This window comes from Eschrichtius robustus, chromosome 1, assembly GCF_028021215.1.
Source record: "Eschrichtius robustus isolate mEscRob2 chromosome 1, mEscRob2.pri, whole genome shotgun sequence".
Lineage (NCBI taxonomy): Eukaryota > Metazoa > Chordata > Mammalia > Artiodactyla > Eschrichtiidae > Eschrichtius > Eschrichtius robustus.
In genome coordinates, this window is record NC_090824.1 from 27,703,150 (window position 1) to 27,720,985 (window position 17,836).

General features: G+C 56.8%; 1 protein-coding gene across 2 annotated transcripts; it reads left to right on the forward strand.

Annotated features, from left to right (window-relative positions):
- Nucleotides 1-4,094: 4,094 nt before the first annotated feature.
- Nucleotides 4,095-16,791, forward strand: PGF (placental growth factor). 2 transcript variants are annotated; one of them, XM_068561041.1, is made up of 7 exons: nt 4,095-4,487; nt 5,718-5,760; nt 10,138-10,334; nt 11,149-11,225; nt 13,249-13,278; nt 13,384-13,446; nt 16,148-16,791. In XM_068561041.1, the coding sequence occupies exons 1-7, from the start codon at nt 4,413-4,415 to the stop codon at nt 16,173-16,175; spliced, it is 513 nt and encodes a 170-aa protein (XP_068417142.1). In that variant the 5' UTR covers nt 4,095-4,412; the 3' UTR covers nt 16,176-16,791. The 2 variants fall into 2 exon arrangements, with proteins under 2 accessions (XP_068417142.1, XP_068417213.1); XM_068561112.1 differs by lacking the exon at nt 13,384-13,446.
- The last annotated feature ends 1,045 nt before the right edge of the window (nt 16,792-17,836 follow it).

Genomic DNA, 17,836 nt, shown 5'->3' on the forward strand with positions numbered 1-17,836 from the left:
CAGGAAAACAGGAGATTCTAGTCCTTGCATGCTCTGCTTCTCACCCACCTCTGGCCACATCCAGATCTGGGGCTCAGGGACAAGGTCAGAGGGAGTGTGCTTCTCTAGTGCCACCTGAGATACCACTCCAGAGGCTGATGCTCAATGTCATCAAGGCAGAAGGAAGAGATCATAGTTGGGAAATAGATCAGAGGGTCAAGACTATGAAGAGGCCAGGCCAAAATAAGAAAGTGAGTCAGGAAGCTAAAAGCCAAGAAATAGGGATGGGTTGAGGCAAGCATTTCAGGCTAAGACCATGACTAATGCAAGGTGTGGGAAGCCCTGTGTTTTAGGGCAGCCTCGGAAGGCAGCCCAGCATGCAGAACTAGAACCCATGGCTGCTCAGGATGACTACTGTCATGGTCCAGTCAGTGTCTCTATGGCCTAGACCCTTGTGTTTACCTGTATTTACCTGTGACAGGGTCAATTCCAGGCCCGGGATGACAGTTTCTCTCTCCCACACACCAACCTTCAGAGCTTGTCAAGCAGCCACTCTGCTCCAGCAAAGGGAAGATCCAGAAAAGCTTTGGGACACCAGCTCTGCCTTCAAGGTATTTGCTATCTGCTTGCAGAGAGAGCTTGTGCTCACTGGAAAGAGCTCTGGAGAAAGACCTAAGCTTGATCCCCATCTCTGTTCCTTCCCTGGTAGCTAAATGTCTGTGGGCCAGGGGCTTCCCTGGTGGTGCAGTGGTTAGGAATCCGCCTGCCAATGCAGGGGACATGGGTTCGTGCCCCGGTCCGGGAAGATCCCACATGCCGCGGAGCGGCTAGGCCCGTGAGCCACAACTACTGAGCCTGCGCGTCTGGAGCCTGTGCTCCGCAACGGGAGAGGCCACGACAGTGAGAGGCCCGCACACCGCGATGAAGAGTGGCCCCCGCTGGCCGCAACTGGAGAAAGCTCTTGCACAGAAACGAAGACCCAACACAGCCAAAAATAAATTAATTAATTTTTAAAAAATGTCTATGGGCCAATTACTCAAACTCCCTGCACCTCCATTTTCCCATCTTCAAAATGGGAATAATTAAAACCTACCTCATAGGGTTGTTAGGAGAATTCAATGAGTTGAAGTGCTAAAAGCGCCAGGCACACTGCTTGACCCATAATAAGTGCTCAAAAAATACTTGTTCTCTCCCTGAAACAACAACAAATGATCACCATGCTACAGCTAAATGTTGAGTTGTGAACACTGACGCTACCAGTGGATCTGCTCAGCACCTGGATCTACTCAGAAGGTGTCAGGGACAGCTGGGGACTGATTGCCTGGATGGTGATGGTGAGAAGTTGCATGTGTGTGTCTGTGTGTCTGTGTGTGCGCACGCGTGTACGTGCATGCACACATGCACATCCGTGCGCACTCAAATCCCTGCATCCTTTTTCTCCTCTGCATTTGGCAGAAGCATAAGATTCTTCGTTTTCTGTCTCATGTCCAGGATGGTGAGGACTCTACTCTGCAATGTCTTTATATCTCTAATAAGAATCTAAAGTTGAATTAGAAATCATGCCTAACAGCTACCATTTCCTGTACCCCAGGTGCTTTAGCAGTCCTCACCTATGAGGTAAGCACTGTTATTATTCCCACTTTAGATGGAGGAAGTCTGGGCTCTGAGAAGTAAAGGAAGTTACTTGAAGTTATACAGCTGGTAAGGACTGGAGTCACAATCCAGGACAGCAGAGCCCCAGCACACCTGCCCTGGACTGGATGTGAGCAACAGTAAACCTCTATCTGACTCATGGACATTTTGAAAGTCTAATTGGTTTCCCCTAGCCTACCCTAGCTAATTCATCTCACAACCCAAGAAGCCAAGTTTAGAAGGATATGGTCTCCAGTTTAGTGACAAAAAGACTGAGGTGCACTGGTAGGAATCGCAGACACTGCCCAGGCATCAAGCTCACTCCAGAGAGTAGAAAGGGAGCTGCAGCATTCCCACCCATCTGTACCTACCCACCACCCCCCTCCTCGGCCCTGGCTGTGAACGTAAACTTCAAGGGAACCACCACACCACATGCCCAGTGCCTAGAACATAGTAGGGCTGAAGCAATACATGTTGCATGAAAGGACAGATAAATGAAAACAAACACACACAACATGCACAGTCTATGCACCCTTATACATACACAGTTATAGGCAAAGGTGCCCAATGCATAAGTGCTCAAAACACTCAGTTATAGACAAGCATATACAAAACAGATACTTAAACACACACACTCATACACAAAACACACCCGTGTCCACATTCACAAATCCAAATCCAAAACAAAGACACACATAAACACATGCATATGTATACACAGATATCATGGGCAAGCATATATGATCCAGATATGCACAAACACACATCTACTCACCCCAGCGATGCCCAGACATCCTCCACCAAGACCCTGGCCCCAGGAAGGCATCTGTCTGCTCCATGAGCATTAGCATGCTGGAGCTCGTCGGAAAGTTCTTTGCAGCCCACCCCTTAGCTGGCTGGTGACTGGCCCCTGGCTCCTGGACCTCCGGGTTTGGGGCCGGCCAGGCAGGAGGCAGCATCTCCGGCAGCCCCTCGTGGGTGGGCGGGCAGGCAACGGACGCAGAGGTCACTGGGGTGAGAGCTGGGGCTGCCCTGGCCTCTCTTTTCCTGGCTGGAATGTGAGATGTAGGGGCCGCCTCTCAGGCCCCCCTCCTCTCCCACAGCCGCCCACCAGCCCCAGGCCCAGGCAAACCCATGACCCCAAATCCTGCCAGGTTCTTGTAGCCAGGAAGTGTGCACGGAGGGTGGTGGTGGTGATGAACACTCGAGGACCGTGGGAGGCATACACAAATAACACAGAGATGCACAGTCACACACAGAGGCTGGCCCAGATATTCCCCCACGAAGACACACACACAAAGACACAGGCAGGCATACAAGTTCACAATCCCACTGAAATGCACATTCAGACACACTTCCAAACACAGAAGAAAAATCAGACACACACACACACACACATAATCACACAGGCGTACAGAGATACCGAGAGACCCGACGCTCACAAAGCGACATTTGCACGTACAGCAGATGCACACAGACATTCAGACCACACAGAGACTGATAGCACACGTGGATCTTCACAACCGCACACAAATGCCCACACACAGGCACAGAGACACGCACACACAGACCCCTTCCGGCAGACCCCTGCCATGTTGGAGCACTTCCTCCTCCTCCCGGGACCAGGAGGAAATGCTGCACTAGTAGGCCACTCTCCAAGCCACATGCGGCCGGCTTGCAGGCAGGGCCTGGAAAACTGCTTGCCACAAGAGGAAATAGTGCTGAAGCCCCAGCCAGGTGCCTGCTGTCCGAGTGCCTGGCCAGGAGGATGGTGCATGGGCTGAAGACACAGCCACATGGCATGGGTTTTGTCTCTGTAAGTTACACACACACACACACACACACACTTTTCAGGAGTACATATGTATGTACAACATATACAGGGAGGGGCACTCTTGGAACCTCAGTTTCTTCATCTATAGAATAGGGCTGATAATTCTTTCACCCTTGAGGATTATGGGGATGGCATAAGGTGGCACTGTGAAGTACCAGACCAAATCGCTGCCTTCCTGGGGGTCTGGAGCTGCATCTCTGCAGAGGCCTAACGTCAGGAGCCTTGTTCGCAGGCGTTGGGCTCCACACCTGGCTGCCCCCGCGCAAGGTGGCCGGCCTGGAAAAGCGGGAGCCAAGCCGGGGGCCCCTCTCCTGGGCCAGCACTGGGTGCTGCCTGGCTCAGCCGGCGCCCCGGGCAGCAGGCTCCGAGCGTCCCGGGAGAAGCTGCGGGCTGGGCTCCGCCGGGCGGTGAAGCCCGCGTCGGGAGGGCCCCTTCCACGCACTGCCGGCCGAGCTCGCTCAGGTCCGCGCCGCCCGGCCGGCCTCTGGCCCCGCTCGGCGCCCGGCCGCTCCCTGGGACTCGGGTCTGGAGCCTCGTCGGCGGTGGGCGGGGCGGGCCTGCAGCCCCGCCCCCACTCGCGGCCCCTGAAACCCAGCGGCCGACAAGCTTCAGTCCCAGAAGGGAGCTGCTGTCTGAGGAGGAAACTGCATCTTCACTCGCCAGCCACGAGAGGACCTGGGGTCGCGCTGGGCGCCCGACGGACCCTCCTCAGGGACCCGCCTGCCCCACGCCGCCCGGCCCTGCCGGGCCCTCCGCACCAGGTTCCCCAGCCGCAGCCTTACCTGCGGGCTCCAGAATCCCCAGGGCTTCCAGAGGATGCTCGGGCCACCGACAGGGACCTCGGGGCAGCAGTGAGGGGGGCACGCAGCCCCCCATTCAGCTCCTGTCCTCCTGTGCCAGGGGCTCCCCCCGGGTACGAGCATGGTGGTTTTCCCTTGGAGCCCCCTGGCTTGGTACGTCTGAGAAGATGCCTGCCATGAGGCTGTTCACTTGCTTCCTGCAGCTCCTGGCTGGGCTGGCGCTGCCTGCTGTGCCCCCCCAGGTAAGACTCCCACCCCCCAGCCTGGCTTCCCTGATCTTCCCACCCCCAGCACTGGGAACAGGGGGCTCTGAAATCACAGACCCACTCCCGGGAGCAGCACCTCCAAGGATGTCCACACACTTCCCAGGAGCCAGGCTGGACCACGTCGTCTGGGAGGAGTCCGCAGCCTGGGCTGTCCCAGACCTCAGCTCCGGGGTCTGTCTTGGCGGGGGCAGGGAAGCCACAGGGAAGGGAGGGAGGTTTCCTGTCTGGCCCCTGGAGCCCTGGTGGCTTTGCTAAAAGCATCTCTCCACTAATCCCAGGCGGGTCCCTGGCCGTGTGGTCAGGGTCGAGGCCCTGTGACCAGGCAGGCGCCCCCAGGACCTCTGACCTGGCCTGGTGGAGGGAAAGCCGGCTGAAAAGACTATTGGTGGGGAGGCTGGGCCCTGCCCCCACCGAGGCTCCAGGCTGAGCCCAGGGCTCCTGGGTGGGCTGGGGGCAAGACAAGGGTCCCACTGTGCCCTCTTTCCCGGATGGGCAGCCGGAGGTCCTGAGTGCAGGGCCTGGGGAAGTGAGCAGGGCCCTTTTCCCAGGAGCTGGGTGAGTCTGGCTGTGAGCCAGCTTGGGCAGTGAAATCCTGACAAAGCCAATGAGCTCCCTTCCCACTGCGCTGTCCCACTGCCCTGGGAGTCCCGAGCCCCAGCCCAGAAGTGGGTGGGCTGGGCAGTTCCACGGGGCGGAAGGGCCATACCACCCGCCGCCCGCTTGCCTGCTGCAGGGCTGGTCAGAGGTGTCACTTTACCGGCAGCACCGGCTCCTGGCGCCGCCCGCTCCAGCGCCTCGGCTCTCACCAGCTGATCGCCTGCCCCTGGGCTCTGGCACCCAGCCAAGGCGAGCTGCACAGGGCCCAGCAGGGCTGCCCGGGGGCTGGGTAGAAGGGAGACCCCAAAGGATCGCCAGATCTTTGGGACAGAGCAGACAAAGGGTCTCCAAAAGCTTCCAGCCTCCCACCCTTTCCAAATGAGGAAACTGAGGCCAGAGAGGGGGTGGGGCCCACGTGGGGCCCACCCAGGGTCCCCTGAGTTTTTCGTTGCACCTGGAAGGAGCCAGCTCTGAGACAGGGCAGAGTGTGTGCAGCGGGTGGGAAGGAGCTCAGAGTCAGAGGGGCCTCTGTGATCTTACCGACACACTGGGCCCCAGAGCACAGAGGCCCAAGGTGGTCCCCTCATCTCTGCACCTTTCTGTCCACAGCAGTGGGCCTTGTCTGCTGCGAACGGCTCCTCAGAGGTGGAAGGTAAGCTGCCTGGGCCCAGGGGGCGGGGGCGGGGCTGGAGGGGCGGGGCTGGAGGGGCGGGTGCGTGGCTCGCCCAGTCCTCACCTCCTGGGCCTCTGCAGAGGATGGGAAGGGTTGGCATGAAAGGTGGGTGCAGGCTGATACTAAGTTGGGGAGAGTCTGCAAGCTGGCTGATGCCCTGGCCGACAGAGTTGACAGGGCCTGAGAGATCCCCTCATTGTGACCCAGAGGCCTAGAGAGGTGTCTTCCTGGGCCAGGGTCACCCGGCACACAGAGAGCAGGGCTGGGGCCCGTCTACCCAGGATTCGTCAGGTTGGTGTTCATCAGAGCCCCTTCCCAGCATGATGTAAGGGGGCAGATGGGGTCTTGGAGGGCAGTGCAGGCAATGAGTGCCAAGGGCCAGACTGGGGGTCTATGAGCTGGATGCAGTGGGCCAGCAGTCAGGAGGACCAGGGAGGGAGGGGCAAGAGGACCTTCCCAGCAGCCAGCCCTGGAGGAGCTTCAGGGATCTGACGAGGCCTTTCCATTGATTACAAACAGACAGAATGAGTTGTGCCTTCCCTGGCCCCTCCACTCCCCACCCAGGGCTGCATCAAGAGGGAATCTTCAAAGGGAGAGACAATTTGCCAAAGAGACATACGTGCAGAAGGCAGGAGGCCCATGCCAGGCCCCCTGCCTTGCTCCTCCCTCCCTGCCTCTCCGAGACGTGCAGCCAGGCCACACACCACTTCCCACGGAAGAAAGGGAGCATGTAGGGACGTGCACACGCACACGCGTGGTGACCTCTGTGAGCTGGGAACACCCTCCCTCTACTGCCTGGTAGCCAGCCTCTCCTGGGCCTGGCCATGCTCTGACGGCTGAGTCCCAGGCCCCTTGGGCACTGAGAAGGTGGGGGTGGTAGCAGACATTGATTTCATTGATATCCTCTCCCTCCCCCTGCTTGCCCTCTGGGATTGGCACAATATTATGCTCTCTGGGATTTGGAGAGAGACCCATCACCTATCTCCACCCCATGGCCTTTTTGATGCTTTTAGTATATTTCAGATAACAGCTATCAAAGAAGTCTGAGCCTCAGTTTCATCATCTATAAAATGGGAGCATTAAACTACATGATATCTAAGGTTCTTTTTCTCAGATTGTAGGATTCTCTGACTCCATGGAGGAGACACAGGAGTATATATCTCCCAGGGACCCGGGTGAGGAGGGACCCGGGAAGTGTCGATCCATTAGGGCAGCTCACCTGTCATCCTGATCAACTAGGGAGCCTGTATCATGACCAGGGAAAGAGCTTTGGACCCCAGTTATCAAAATCCTGCAAATGCCATCCCCTCCTAACACCAGACAAGAGACAGAATGGTCTGTGCTTTGCAGCCACAGACGTTGATTTTTTACTATTACTATTCATGGTAATATTATCAGGCATTTACTATAACTCTGTGCTGACCACAAGCTGTGAACTAGGAAGGCACTCGTATTCTCCACGTTTTATAGATGAAGGCTCTGAGGCTCAGAGAGGCCCTTGGGATCACCTAAAGCCTTGGACACGCTTCAGTACATGTGGCAGAGCTGGGGCGCGTGGCACCGTGCCTCCCCACGGCTCACAGCTGAGCAGGCGTTGAGCAGGGTGTCCCCTGCCGCAGGCTGGGTGTGTGCCCCGCCGGTGACCACCAAGAGGATACCTGCTGGGCTCGGGCTGGTGGCCAGTGGCTCTGCCCAGCCCGGTCCCCCCACCCTCCCAGTGGCCCCCCCAGGAGCTTGCTCTCAGGATGAAACACTTCCCATCTGGGGTCTCCTCTGTCCTGGGTGGTAGGCAGCTGGAGCCGGACGGGAGGCTCGCCCGAGGGCTGGCAAGAGAGCCGAGAGCCCACTTTTGGCCCCGGGAGCAGCCAGGCGCCTGCCTCGGCCACAGCCTCCCGTTCCTCTCCCCCCACCCCGGCCTCTGAGCAGGTCTGGGGCCAAAGGAAGTGCTCTCAGGAGCCGCTGAGCAGAGCTCTTTGCTGAGGGGCTCAGCCCACAGCTGGGAGCGGTCACAGCACTCCCTCAGCCAGCCCCTCGCCCAGCCCCCTTTGTTTCTCCCACACACCCCGACAGCAGCCCCAGGAATGAGCTGCCCCCTTTCCTGGTGGCTGCCAGGTAAGCCAGGCCCAGCCCACCTCCTTCTCAGCCCTCTCCCACACCGTCCGCCATGAGGCCCAGAAAGCGGTGGGCTTCAGGGCCCTGGAGCCTGGGTCCTGTTGCCGCAGTCTGCATGGTGGGTGAGGGGAAAGGAAATCCCTTCTGCCTCCTAGGCCCTGCGGCTCTGCTTAACCTGGCGGTGGCCCCATGGCCCAGCTGGGTGGAGTTTGCTTGCGGGATGGTAGGGGGACGGGGTGCCCCTTCTCTGCTGCTCTCCCCCTCCCTGATGGCTGGTCCCGGGGCAGGACCCTGAACCTTCTGTGGCACTTTGGCAGCTGGCTATCCCTCTGCTGTTATTTATGTTTTCCAAGGCAGAGATTAAATGTTCAGAGTTGTGTAGTGCTTATGAAGATTTTAGACTAAACACGCACTCACAGAGTTACAATAGGGAGGTGCTCCTCTGACCTCTCCCTGCAAAGGCTGGCTTCCCTGGGGCTTTGGGCTGCCTGGAGGAGATGGCCTTGTTTCCCACTTGGGTCCAGGGAGAGTGACCCAGTGGCCTGGAGAGGTAGGATCAGGGAGGTCCCTGGTCTCCCTCCCATCCCTGGGCCCAGCCCTAGTGCCTCCTAAGCAGACAGGGCAGAATGGAGCAGCAGACGCCCAGATAAGCACAGTTTATTGCTCTGTTGCCGCCTCAGCCAGCTCCACGTGGACACACTGCCTCTTGGGTATTTTCCACCAGCTTGCAGCCTTTCCCGAGGGCCTCTGCTAGGGCTGAAGTTTATTTTTCCTCTGAGATTACCCTGAGACTCACGTCCTCGTAGGCTCAGTAGAATGGACTTCAGCCCCTTCTGCCTCCTAGGAAGGGACATGGAAGGTAGTGAGAGGCTGCTAGGAGAGGCCGTTGCTCTAGGGCCGAGGCTGCAGGGTCCCCAGGTGGCCCAGCTTCCCTGTCCTCCCCCACCAGCTGAGGACGACCATCAGGTACAGGGCAGGACGACCCAGGACTGGAGATGTGTCTCTGCTCACGGTCTCACAGCTGGGCTGGGTTGTGTGCACAGAATCACAGACTGCCTGTCAGAGCTGGGAGAGTCCTTAGCAACCATCTATTCCCAACCTTCTTCTTTTTCCCCAGCTGAGGAAACTGATATACCCAGAAAGGTGAAGTGACCTCCCCAAGGTCACACAGCCAGTGTAGGGCCAGGACTAGGAGCCAGGTCTCCTGGCTCTGGCTACTCACTTCCTGTGAGCCTCTGTTTGGGGCCAGGCCCCAGGCCCTCCCCTGAAGGAGCAACGTCTTTTGAGAGACTCCAGATCAGCCCCCAGAAGATCCTGGTCAAGACCACCAGGACATCGTGGGGGTCAGGGATGTCCCTGATAATCTTCAGCGAACTATCATCTAATCAATCAGTAATTACTTAGCCTGTGTTTACTGGGTGCTCGGGTCCGTGTCTTCAAGGGGTCTCAACTTGCTTGTAAAAAAGATAAGAGCCACCAGTGACGGAGATAAGGCAAGCCCTTGGGGCTGAGTTATGCTCAAAAAAGTAACATCTGTTCATGCTGGACAAGTAGGAGAAGGCTTCGGAGAGGAGGAAGGGAGGCGGGCCTGGGGAAGTGGGTAGTGGGCTTTATTTGGTTAGAAACGAGAAGGCGGCAAGGAGCACGGACCTTAAGTGGGAATTAGGGTGATGCGGCCCCGAGCTCTCACGAGGGTGGCCTGACCGAAATGGAGCACGGGGATGGGGCACGTTGCTGGCTGCAGTCTTGGCCACCAGGCAGAGGAGCTGGCCCAGAGTGGGGCAGGAAACAAGGACTAAGGGGAAGGCTAACCCTCCCTGTGGGACTCTGCAAGCCAATCTCGCAGAACTTGCAGAACTGACTGTTTTCTGCCGATTCCCCAAGACTGAGGAAGCACCAGGTCAGGGCTAAGAAAGATCCAGAGGGCCTGGGGAGCTGCCAGAGCACACTCCGTGAAGCTTCAAGGCACCGAGGCAGATGCGGGTCCCCGAGTTGAGAATAGAGCTGAGAGCTCAAGACACTGAGAAATTCCGTTCCACTGGGATTTCCATCCGGCAGACGAGTTGGAGGTCCAGCTGTCATCCCAGAGGGATCACATCAGGAGCTCAGAGCAGGGGGAACTCACATAGGCTGGGGGCTTCCTGGAGGAGGCGGTGTGGGCTGAACCTGGGAGGACCTGCAGGGCCTGGGCTTCAGGGAGCAGGCCCCTCCTGGCCTGACGCAGCTGTCTGTGCCCCCTCGCAGTGGTGCCCTTCCAGGAAGTGTGGGGCCGAAGCTACTGCCGGGCCCTGGAGAGGCTGGTGGACATCGTGTCCGAGTACCCCAGCGAGGTGGAGCACATGTTCAGCCCGTCCTGCGTCTCCCTGCTGCGCTGCACGGGCTGCTGTGGCGATGAGAACCTGCACTGTGTGCCAGTGGAGACGGTCAACGTCACCATGCAGGTAAGGAGGCTCTCCTCCGCGCGTCCGGGCCTGCCCCTCTGTCCACGCGCTGCTCAGAGGGCCGCAGACCCTGCCCCCGAGCGGGGACCTGGAGAGGGAAGGAGGGCAGGCCAGGGTCACAGGACCGGAACTTATGCCCAGGCCCATCCTCTTGCCACAGTGCCCCTCCTTCCTGAACCCGTGCCCCAGCTTTGAGCCCCCTCACCTTCTCCCTTACCAGCTTTCTCAGCCTCTGGCTTAGCCCTGCCCCAGGACCCAGGATATCTGGTTGAGGTTGGAAAAGAAATCTGTTCGGATTCAACATGTTCCTGTTTATACCAGGAGCATTTGGTATAAGAAAGCCCTGAGCTTTCTTACACACTTGCACCCACATGGTTTTTTGAGCACTAGTTGAATAATGCCAAGCACTATGCTAGGTGCTTCAGAAATGTTACCTCAACATTCAATCCTTGGAGCCAAGTGATATTCCCATTTCACAGATGAGGAACTTGAGGTTCAGAGATGTTATTTCACTTGCTCAGCAGGTGGAAGAGCCAAGCTTTGAACATAGGTCTCGCTGCCTCCAGAGCAGGGGCCCCCTTCCTACACTATTGCTATGCTGGTGGCCCTGGGACGGGAGGGACAGGGGCCTCCCTCAGCTCCACATGCAGTCGGGAGGGCTATTTGCCCCACACTCAAAGCGGAATTAGGGTGTGTAGTCCAAAGGCTGGTGGGAAATAGGGAGCCTGGTCCTCATCCAAGGGGAGGCTGGAGGGATTATTGGAAACCCACAGGCCACCCCCAATCCAGTCACCCAACCTTCCTCTCCCCGCAGCTCCTGAAGATCCGCTCCGGGGACCGGCCCTCCTACGTGGAGCTGACGTTCTCTCAGCATGTGCGCTGCGAGTGCAGGTGGGTCCTCGGGTGTGGCAGGGACAGCCCCCACGAGCCTGGCAGCTTCAGCCAGGGGCTGCCCGTCCCTGCTTCCTAGTTGGGGGAGACCAGGGAAATCGGCGACCAGTGGCGGCTGCTTGTGTCTCCCCACCAGCCGGTTTTGCCCAGGGAGCTGGCCCCAGCAGCTGGAGCACAGCTGCTGAGAAACCACAGGGATGGAGGGAGCCAGGGTCTCTCCCAAACTTGCCAGGCTCAGGGCACGCCATATCCCTCCTCAAGCTGGGAGGCAGCTGCCACGGCCGTGGAAGAAGTGACTGGACTTAGTTCTAGGCCAGGCTGGTGCCCACGGGAGGGGTCAGCTGGCTGAGGCGCGCAGAGACGGACAAGCCCTGGTGGGAGGGAAGGGGCAGAGGGAAGGAGCTTTCTTGAAAGTCGCTCCCCCACCTGGCAGAGCCTGTCACCAGCACATCTTGCTGCTGGTGCCCAGGGCACTCTGAGCATTAGTTACCAGGAGCAGCAGGCCTGGCACTGCCAACCAGGCTCAGGGAAGAGAGAAATGGGCTCAGGTGCTCTCCTGGTACCCCTGGGCCATGGACGGAGGCACCAGACAAGAGGTCCTGAGCCCTATCCTGGGGCAGGAAGAGGGGGAGGACCACAATTTCTGGTGCATCTCCTCTGTGCCTCGCCGCGCACTAGGCACCTGACTGTGTTTTCTCATTTATTCAATAAACATCCGTTGAGCACCAACTGTATGCTAGGCACTGTCCCAGATACTTGGGATACAGTGGTGAGCAAGACAGACCAAGTCCCAGCTCGCCTAACAACCCTAGGAGATAGGTACCATTGTCATCCCGTTTTACGGATGAGGAAACTGAGGCTTACTATGGTTACATGATTTGCCACAGCTAGTGAGTGGACCCCAGCCTGTCTAACCCCTAAGCTTGCCCTTTTTCTTGCTACCTCTCGTGGCCGTTACCACACTCTCCAGGAGTCCCAGTACTGCCCTGGGCTTGGTCCTGCCTAGTGTCCTGGGCTCTGGCCACCCCTCTTGGACTTGTACCACTGTTAGAGGCCCTGCCCCAATCTGTTTCCTCCTGTCCCCCCTTGCCAGGGCTTGGCCATATAACAACAGTTCAGTAACAAACCCTCACAGGCACAGTGCTTGAGAGTGACCTTTCACCTTCCACATCACCTTTGCCCTCACAGCCTCTCTGTTGGGGCAGGCAGATGAGAAGACTGAGGGTCCAAGAGTGTCTCTGACTGGTCCCAGATGGCAGAGACACGAGCAGGCAGTCCCAGGAGGCGCTGGTGCCCTGCCCTGGCTCCCAAGGGAGATGGCCAGCCTAGGGAGCCTTCCCGGACCTCAAAGCTTGCTGTCACCGCGCTGCCCCACGCCCCCACTCTGGCTCCCAGGGGAGACTGAGGCCCTGTCCCCTTCCAGAGGGCTGGGCAACAAGGCCACCTTTCTTCTCTCTTCTGGGTCAACAGCCACAGCCCCCGGAGGCAGAGCCAGGACAAGCCTGGTGACTGGGGGGCTTTCAATCAGCTCCCCTCACCCCACCCTTCACCCTGGCCCCCTACTGTTGCCTGCACCGTCACACATCCCCAGGGTGGGGGGGGTGGCATGATGTCCATCTGACAGGTGGCCTTGCCCCTCATTCACTGTCAGCAAGGAAACTCCCAGAGGGCACCCTGGGAGGAAGGGCAGGAGGTGCGAGGGAAGGAAGTGAACAGAGAAAGGCAGCAGAGAGCAGACTCATTCCCCAGATTTGATGCCAAGAGGCAGAGGAGAGCAGAGGGTGTGGAGAGGACCCCCAAGAGGGCATTCACACCTCTCTTGGTGGGGTCACCAGAGGCTAGCGTGGGAGCGGAAGCCCCCAGGCCTCTGGGCATCTCTCCCTAACTAGCTCCATGCTACCCTCTAGTGGCTTCAGCGCCAGCTACAGGACCAGCGCCAGTGATGTCCGAGGGGGCTTAGGCGGGCAGGGAGCCCCCGCTTACTGCTTTCCTGATTCTCCCCTGCTCCTCTCTGTTTTCTCAGGCCTCTGCGGGAGAAGATGAAGCCAGAAAGGTAAGCAGCCTGGCTGGGGCACCGGGCTGTTCTCAGGCCTGCCAGCCCCTGTCCTAGCATGGGGGCCCCCAGCCACTCTGTCCTGACGCTTTTGGCTTATTACAGGAGGAGACCCAAGGGCAGGGGGAAGAGGAAGAGAGAGAAGCAGAGACACACAGACTGCCACCTGTGAGTGCGCGGGGGGCCCAGGGATGGCAAGGAGGCTGGGCCAGAGGGGAGCCCAGCCCTGCCAGCAGGGTCAGTGGTCGGGGAGGGACAAAGCCAGTGGTCGGGGGCCACAACCTAGAGATTCTAGGGCCTAGGAAGCCTCAGGTGAACCAGGGCAAGAACCAGGAAGCCTTGCTTCTCATCCTGGCTTAGCTCTAAGTCTCTGTGTGGCCTTGAGCAGGTCACGTCACCTCTCTGAGCCAAGTTTTTCTCTGTGTAGAATGAGGGGTCAGGGGGTCCACCAAGCATTCAGTCGGTCTACATTTACTAAGCACTTACTGTGTGCCAGGTACGTCAGTGGGCAAACCAACAAGATTCCTGCTCTTACAGGGCTTACATTCTAGTGCTAAAACGTCCAAAAACTCAGCCAGGGCTACCTCCTGGTGGCCCGGGGGAAGGTGTAGCCCCTCACCGACTCCCAGACCAATATTTCTTCCACCCTCCCAGGGAGCCTTGGGGTCCACTCGCTTCCCTTTCCCTCTCCGTGTTACCTGCCCATTTGGCTTCACATCTGGAGGACTAGGCTGGAGTCCAAGCCTGAGTGCTGGGAGAGCAGGATTAGAGAAGGGAAAACCCAAATCTGTGAGAGTAAAGAGTGAAAATAAAGTATTCCACATGCACAGTAACTCAGTCACACCACGGTTCTCCTTCAGGGCCTGTCTCCTTCCAGCAACAGGACTCAGGAAATCATTTCATGCCATGGGACTGGGGCTGACCAAGTCCTACCCCATGAGCCCACCCCTGCACGAGCGGAGACCTCCACCCCACTCTGTGAAGATAGGAATGCTGGGGAGGATTCTGGGTGGGTCCCCTGCAGGCACGTGGCCCTAATTTCTCCCCTGGGCCCAAGCAGCGACTGGGGGAGGAGCTGACAGTGAAGTCAGTGAGGGGCTCCCCAGCTGGGCAGCCCCAGATGGAAAGGGTCCTGTCCTCTATCTGCTAGGGCAGCAGTCTTCAAACGTTTCATTCGGGAATCTCTTGAAAGAAATTCAAAAACTCATGTGCTCCCTTGTTCACTTTTAAGTTGACATTGAACTTTTTCATCAAAATTGTAAATAGTTGCAAATGATGTAACTTCTGGCCTATCATGAATATTAATATTTTAATATAAAGCCATTAGATCACTCTCTAAATGTATCCCCTGGAATAAGCCATCCTAATTTAATACTCACCATCATCCACTCTTAAAAACATGAACAATGGCAACAACAACAAAAAAATATGAACACTCTCCTTTAATAGTTGAATATTTCCATTGCTTCTTTTTTCCTTGAACTTGTCTTTCCATTTTTCTTTCCCCACAGAATTTCAGCCTAATGTAGTATTTTTTAAATATTCAAATGTCTTTTGTGTATCACCTTGTCATATTTATCTGCCACAACAATGGTATCTAAGTTTGAATTATTTTAAATTTCCTGTGAGCAGAAAACTCGAAATTAAATTTTCTCTTGGAATGAATTATCACAACAATTATTAGTAGTAACAATTGATCAAAACAGCACAAATACATCACATTTTACTAGATGCTAAACGCAAAAGTACAATCAATCTTACTGGGAATGCATCTCAGTGAGATGGATGCAGCTATTTCTTTTCAATTAGTTAATGAACTCAGTAACGAATGTTACCTCCTGCCAGACTGAGGCAGGATTCAATAGTAATTCCATTCCTGTGCATCGTTTTTTATAGATGAAAAGACTGAAAAACCATGTTCACATAAACACGTAAATGGGACTGGATGTCACTCAATCACCTGAACTCCTTCCAAGTTGTTTGCCAAAAACCTCAAGGTGATCTGCTACGAAAATTACTCCTCATGACAGATTAACTGACAATTCGGTTAAGCTGTTCTTCAATTTTGTTGAAAGCAGACTTGGAAACCACCCCACTTGCAACACGCTTGGTTACCCAGCCAGTCACCATATTTCCTTTCTCAACGCCTACAGCAATGTCTCAGATGGTTATTTTATTCAGTGTCCCCTCGAATCCTTTTTACCTTGGGGAAAACTACTGTAACAGGATTTAGAATGGACAAGATGCTTCCTTCCTTCCTAAGGGAGAAGGGCAACTGGGAACAAGATGGTGGGAAGCAGACCTCAGGTGGGGAAGATGGGGGAAGCGGACCTCTCATGCAGACAGTTTTCAGGCAGAGTACATGGGAAGGCTGAAAACGAATTCCTTTAAAACCATCAGTACATACACCTTGGACAATCTTCATGTACACCTAGGGGTTCCCATATCCTCGTTTGAAGACTGCTGTCCCAGAGTATGCAAAGGCATTGGTGCATGGAGCCAAATTGCGTTCAAAGTAGACTTCGTCTCTGACTAGCTGTGTGACCTTGGGCAAGTTTCTTAACCTCTCTGAGCCTCAGTTTCCTCATCTGCAAAAGGATGATAGTGCCTTACTCATGGGCTATTGTTAAGGGTAAATGAGAGAGTGCTTAGCGCGGGGCTGGGCACCTGGGTGCGTGCTTGGTGAAGGGTAGCTCCTAGCTGCTTCTTGGCCTTGTGCAAGCAGAGATCCAGGCTTCCCGTGCTCCCTGTCCAAGCTTCCCGTGCTCCCTGTCCAAGCTTCCCCTCTGGGTTTGTCCCCCCTCCCATAGGAGGGACCCCACCCTCCACACTGGGCTGATACCCCCTTTCTGTGTTTGGTCTCTGGCAGGTGCGGCGATACTGTTCCCCGGAGGTAACCAGCCCCTCGGAGGAGAGAGACCCCACACCCGGCTCGTGTATTTATTACCGTCACACTCTCAGTTACCTCCCTGCTGGCACCTGCCCTCTATTTATTAGCCAATTGTATCCCTGCTGAATGACTCACTCCCTCCAAGAGGAGGGGCAGGGAGGGACAGGACCCTCAGGAATTCAGTGCCTTAAACAGAACGTGAGAGAAAGACAGAAGACAGACCCATGTGGCTTCAGCTTGGGAATAAGCAAGATGTGTGGCTTTGTGAGGGACAGGCCAGGCCCCAGAGGCTCTGGGGGTCTCCAGGGGGCTGGAGAGGGAAGGACTAGAGACCCACCGCCTGCCCCCCGGCCTTGGGCTCTGCACGGACCGGCAGCCCTTGCTGGGGGCGCTCCCGGCCGGGGTGGGAGTGGGGGAGCTTGCTCCCAGTGGCCCTGCTGGGAGGGTGAGCAGGCAGCAGCTCTACCCCTGGAGATCAGAACGTTCAGCTCTGGAGAACAGTGGTTGCCTGGGGGCCTTGGCCACTCCTTGTCCCCTAGGTCTGGCCTCACATCTTGCCACTGCTTGTGCTGGGACATTGTTCTTTACGACTAAGGCGTCACCATCCTGCCCCTCCCAGGGACACAGGCCAAGAGTGGCCCCAGGCTGGACATGGAGCAAGCTGCCCCCGCGTGGCTGTTTGACCGCCAAGCCAGATTCTCTTGAATAAAGTATTCTAGTCTGGAAACAGCTTTCCAGGGGAGTGTGTCTGCCAGAGCAGCGGGCAATAGCAGGAAATGGAAGCAGGACAGAAGTAAAAGGGACCGTGGGCTCCAAGGCTGCCCGGGGGTAGCTCCAGCCTGCTCCTGCAGCTCCCTGGGCATCTTCTCCCAGGTGCTTTAGGCACAACCCTGAGGCCCGCTCCTCCCATAATGAGGGGTTCCCAGGATGGAGGCTTGGCCCCAAACTTGGGGGGCCCTGACCCCAGCCCCCCCGATCACCCTCAAATTCTAGAGCCCAGTCCCCTTCCTCTCCCCCCAGGGCCACCCTATACCCAGCCCAGTGCCCGGCCCTCAGGACCTTGAGTGAATGGGGGCTCCCAGGTGCCACAGATTGTGGCCCCGGGAGACTGAACTGCACCACCTCCAACCCACTCTGGCTGCTGAATGCAGGGATTGGCAGATGCTGCCTGATCTCTTCCTCCTTTGACCTCCTGTCTTTCTCTGTCTTCCTCCTGAACACCTTGGCATGAAATGAGAAAAAAATGCTTTTTTTTCTTTTTTCAATCCCATACACTTACTCTCTGATTCCCTTCTGCCTTTGACCCACAAGATGTGTTCGTTTTCCCGCTGTGTTTTGGGAAAGGGAGCTCCCTGTTCTCTCTAATTGCAGGCTGCTCAGACAAAGCCACAAGGCCCGGGGGCAGGGGCCCGCCCCAGGCTTTGGAAGGAAGCCATGGACGGTCCAGTGAGGTAGGTGGGGTGGGGAGGCCCTGCTGAGGCCCTTGGTGGTCTGTTCACCGAGGCCTGGGCCCCCCTTTAGGACAGTCTGGTCAGAATGTGCTTCTGGCTGGTGATCACAGAGTAGGGGTGGGCCAGCCCCGGGGGACACGCTTCGCAGAAGAAACACGCTTTCTCTCCAGCTTCTGCACTCTTGGGCTGTACGCATTCCGAGCCGTTGCCTCTGAGG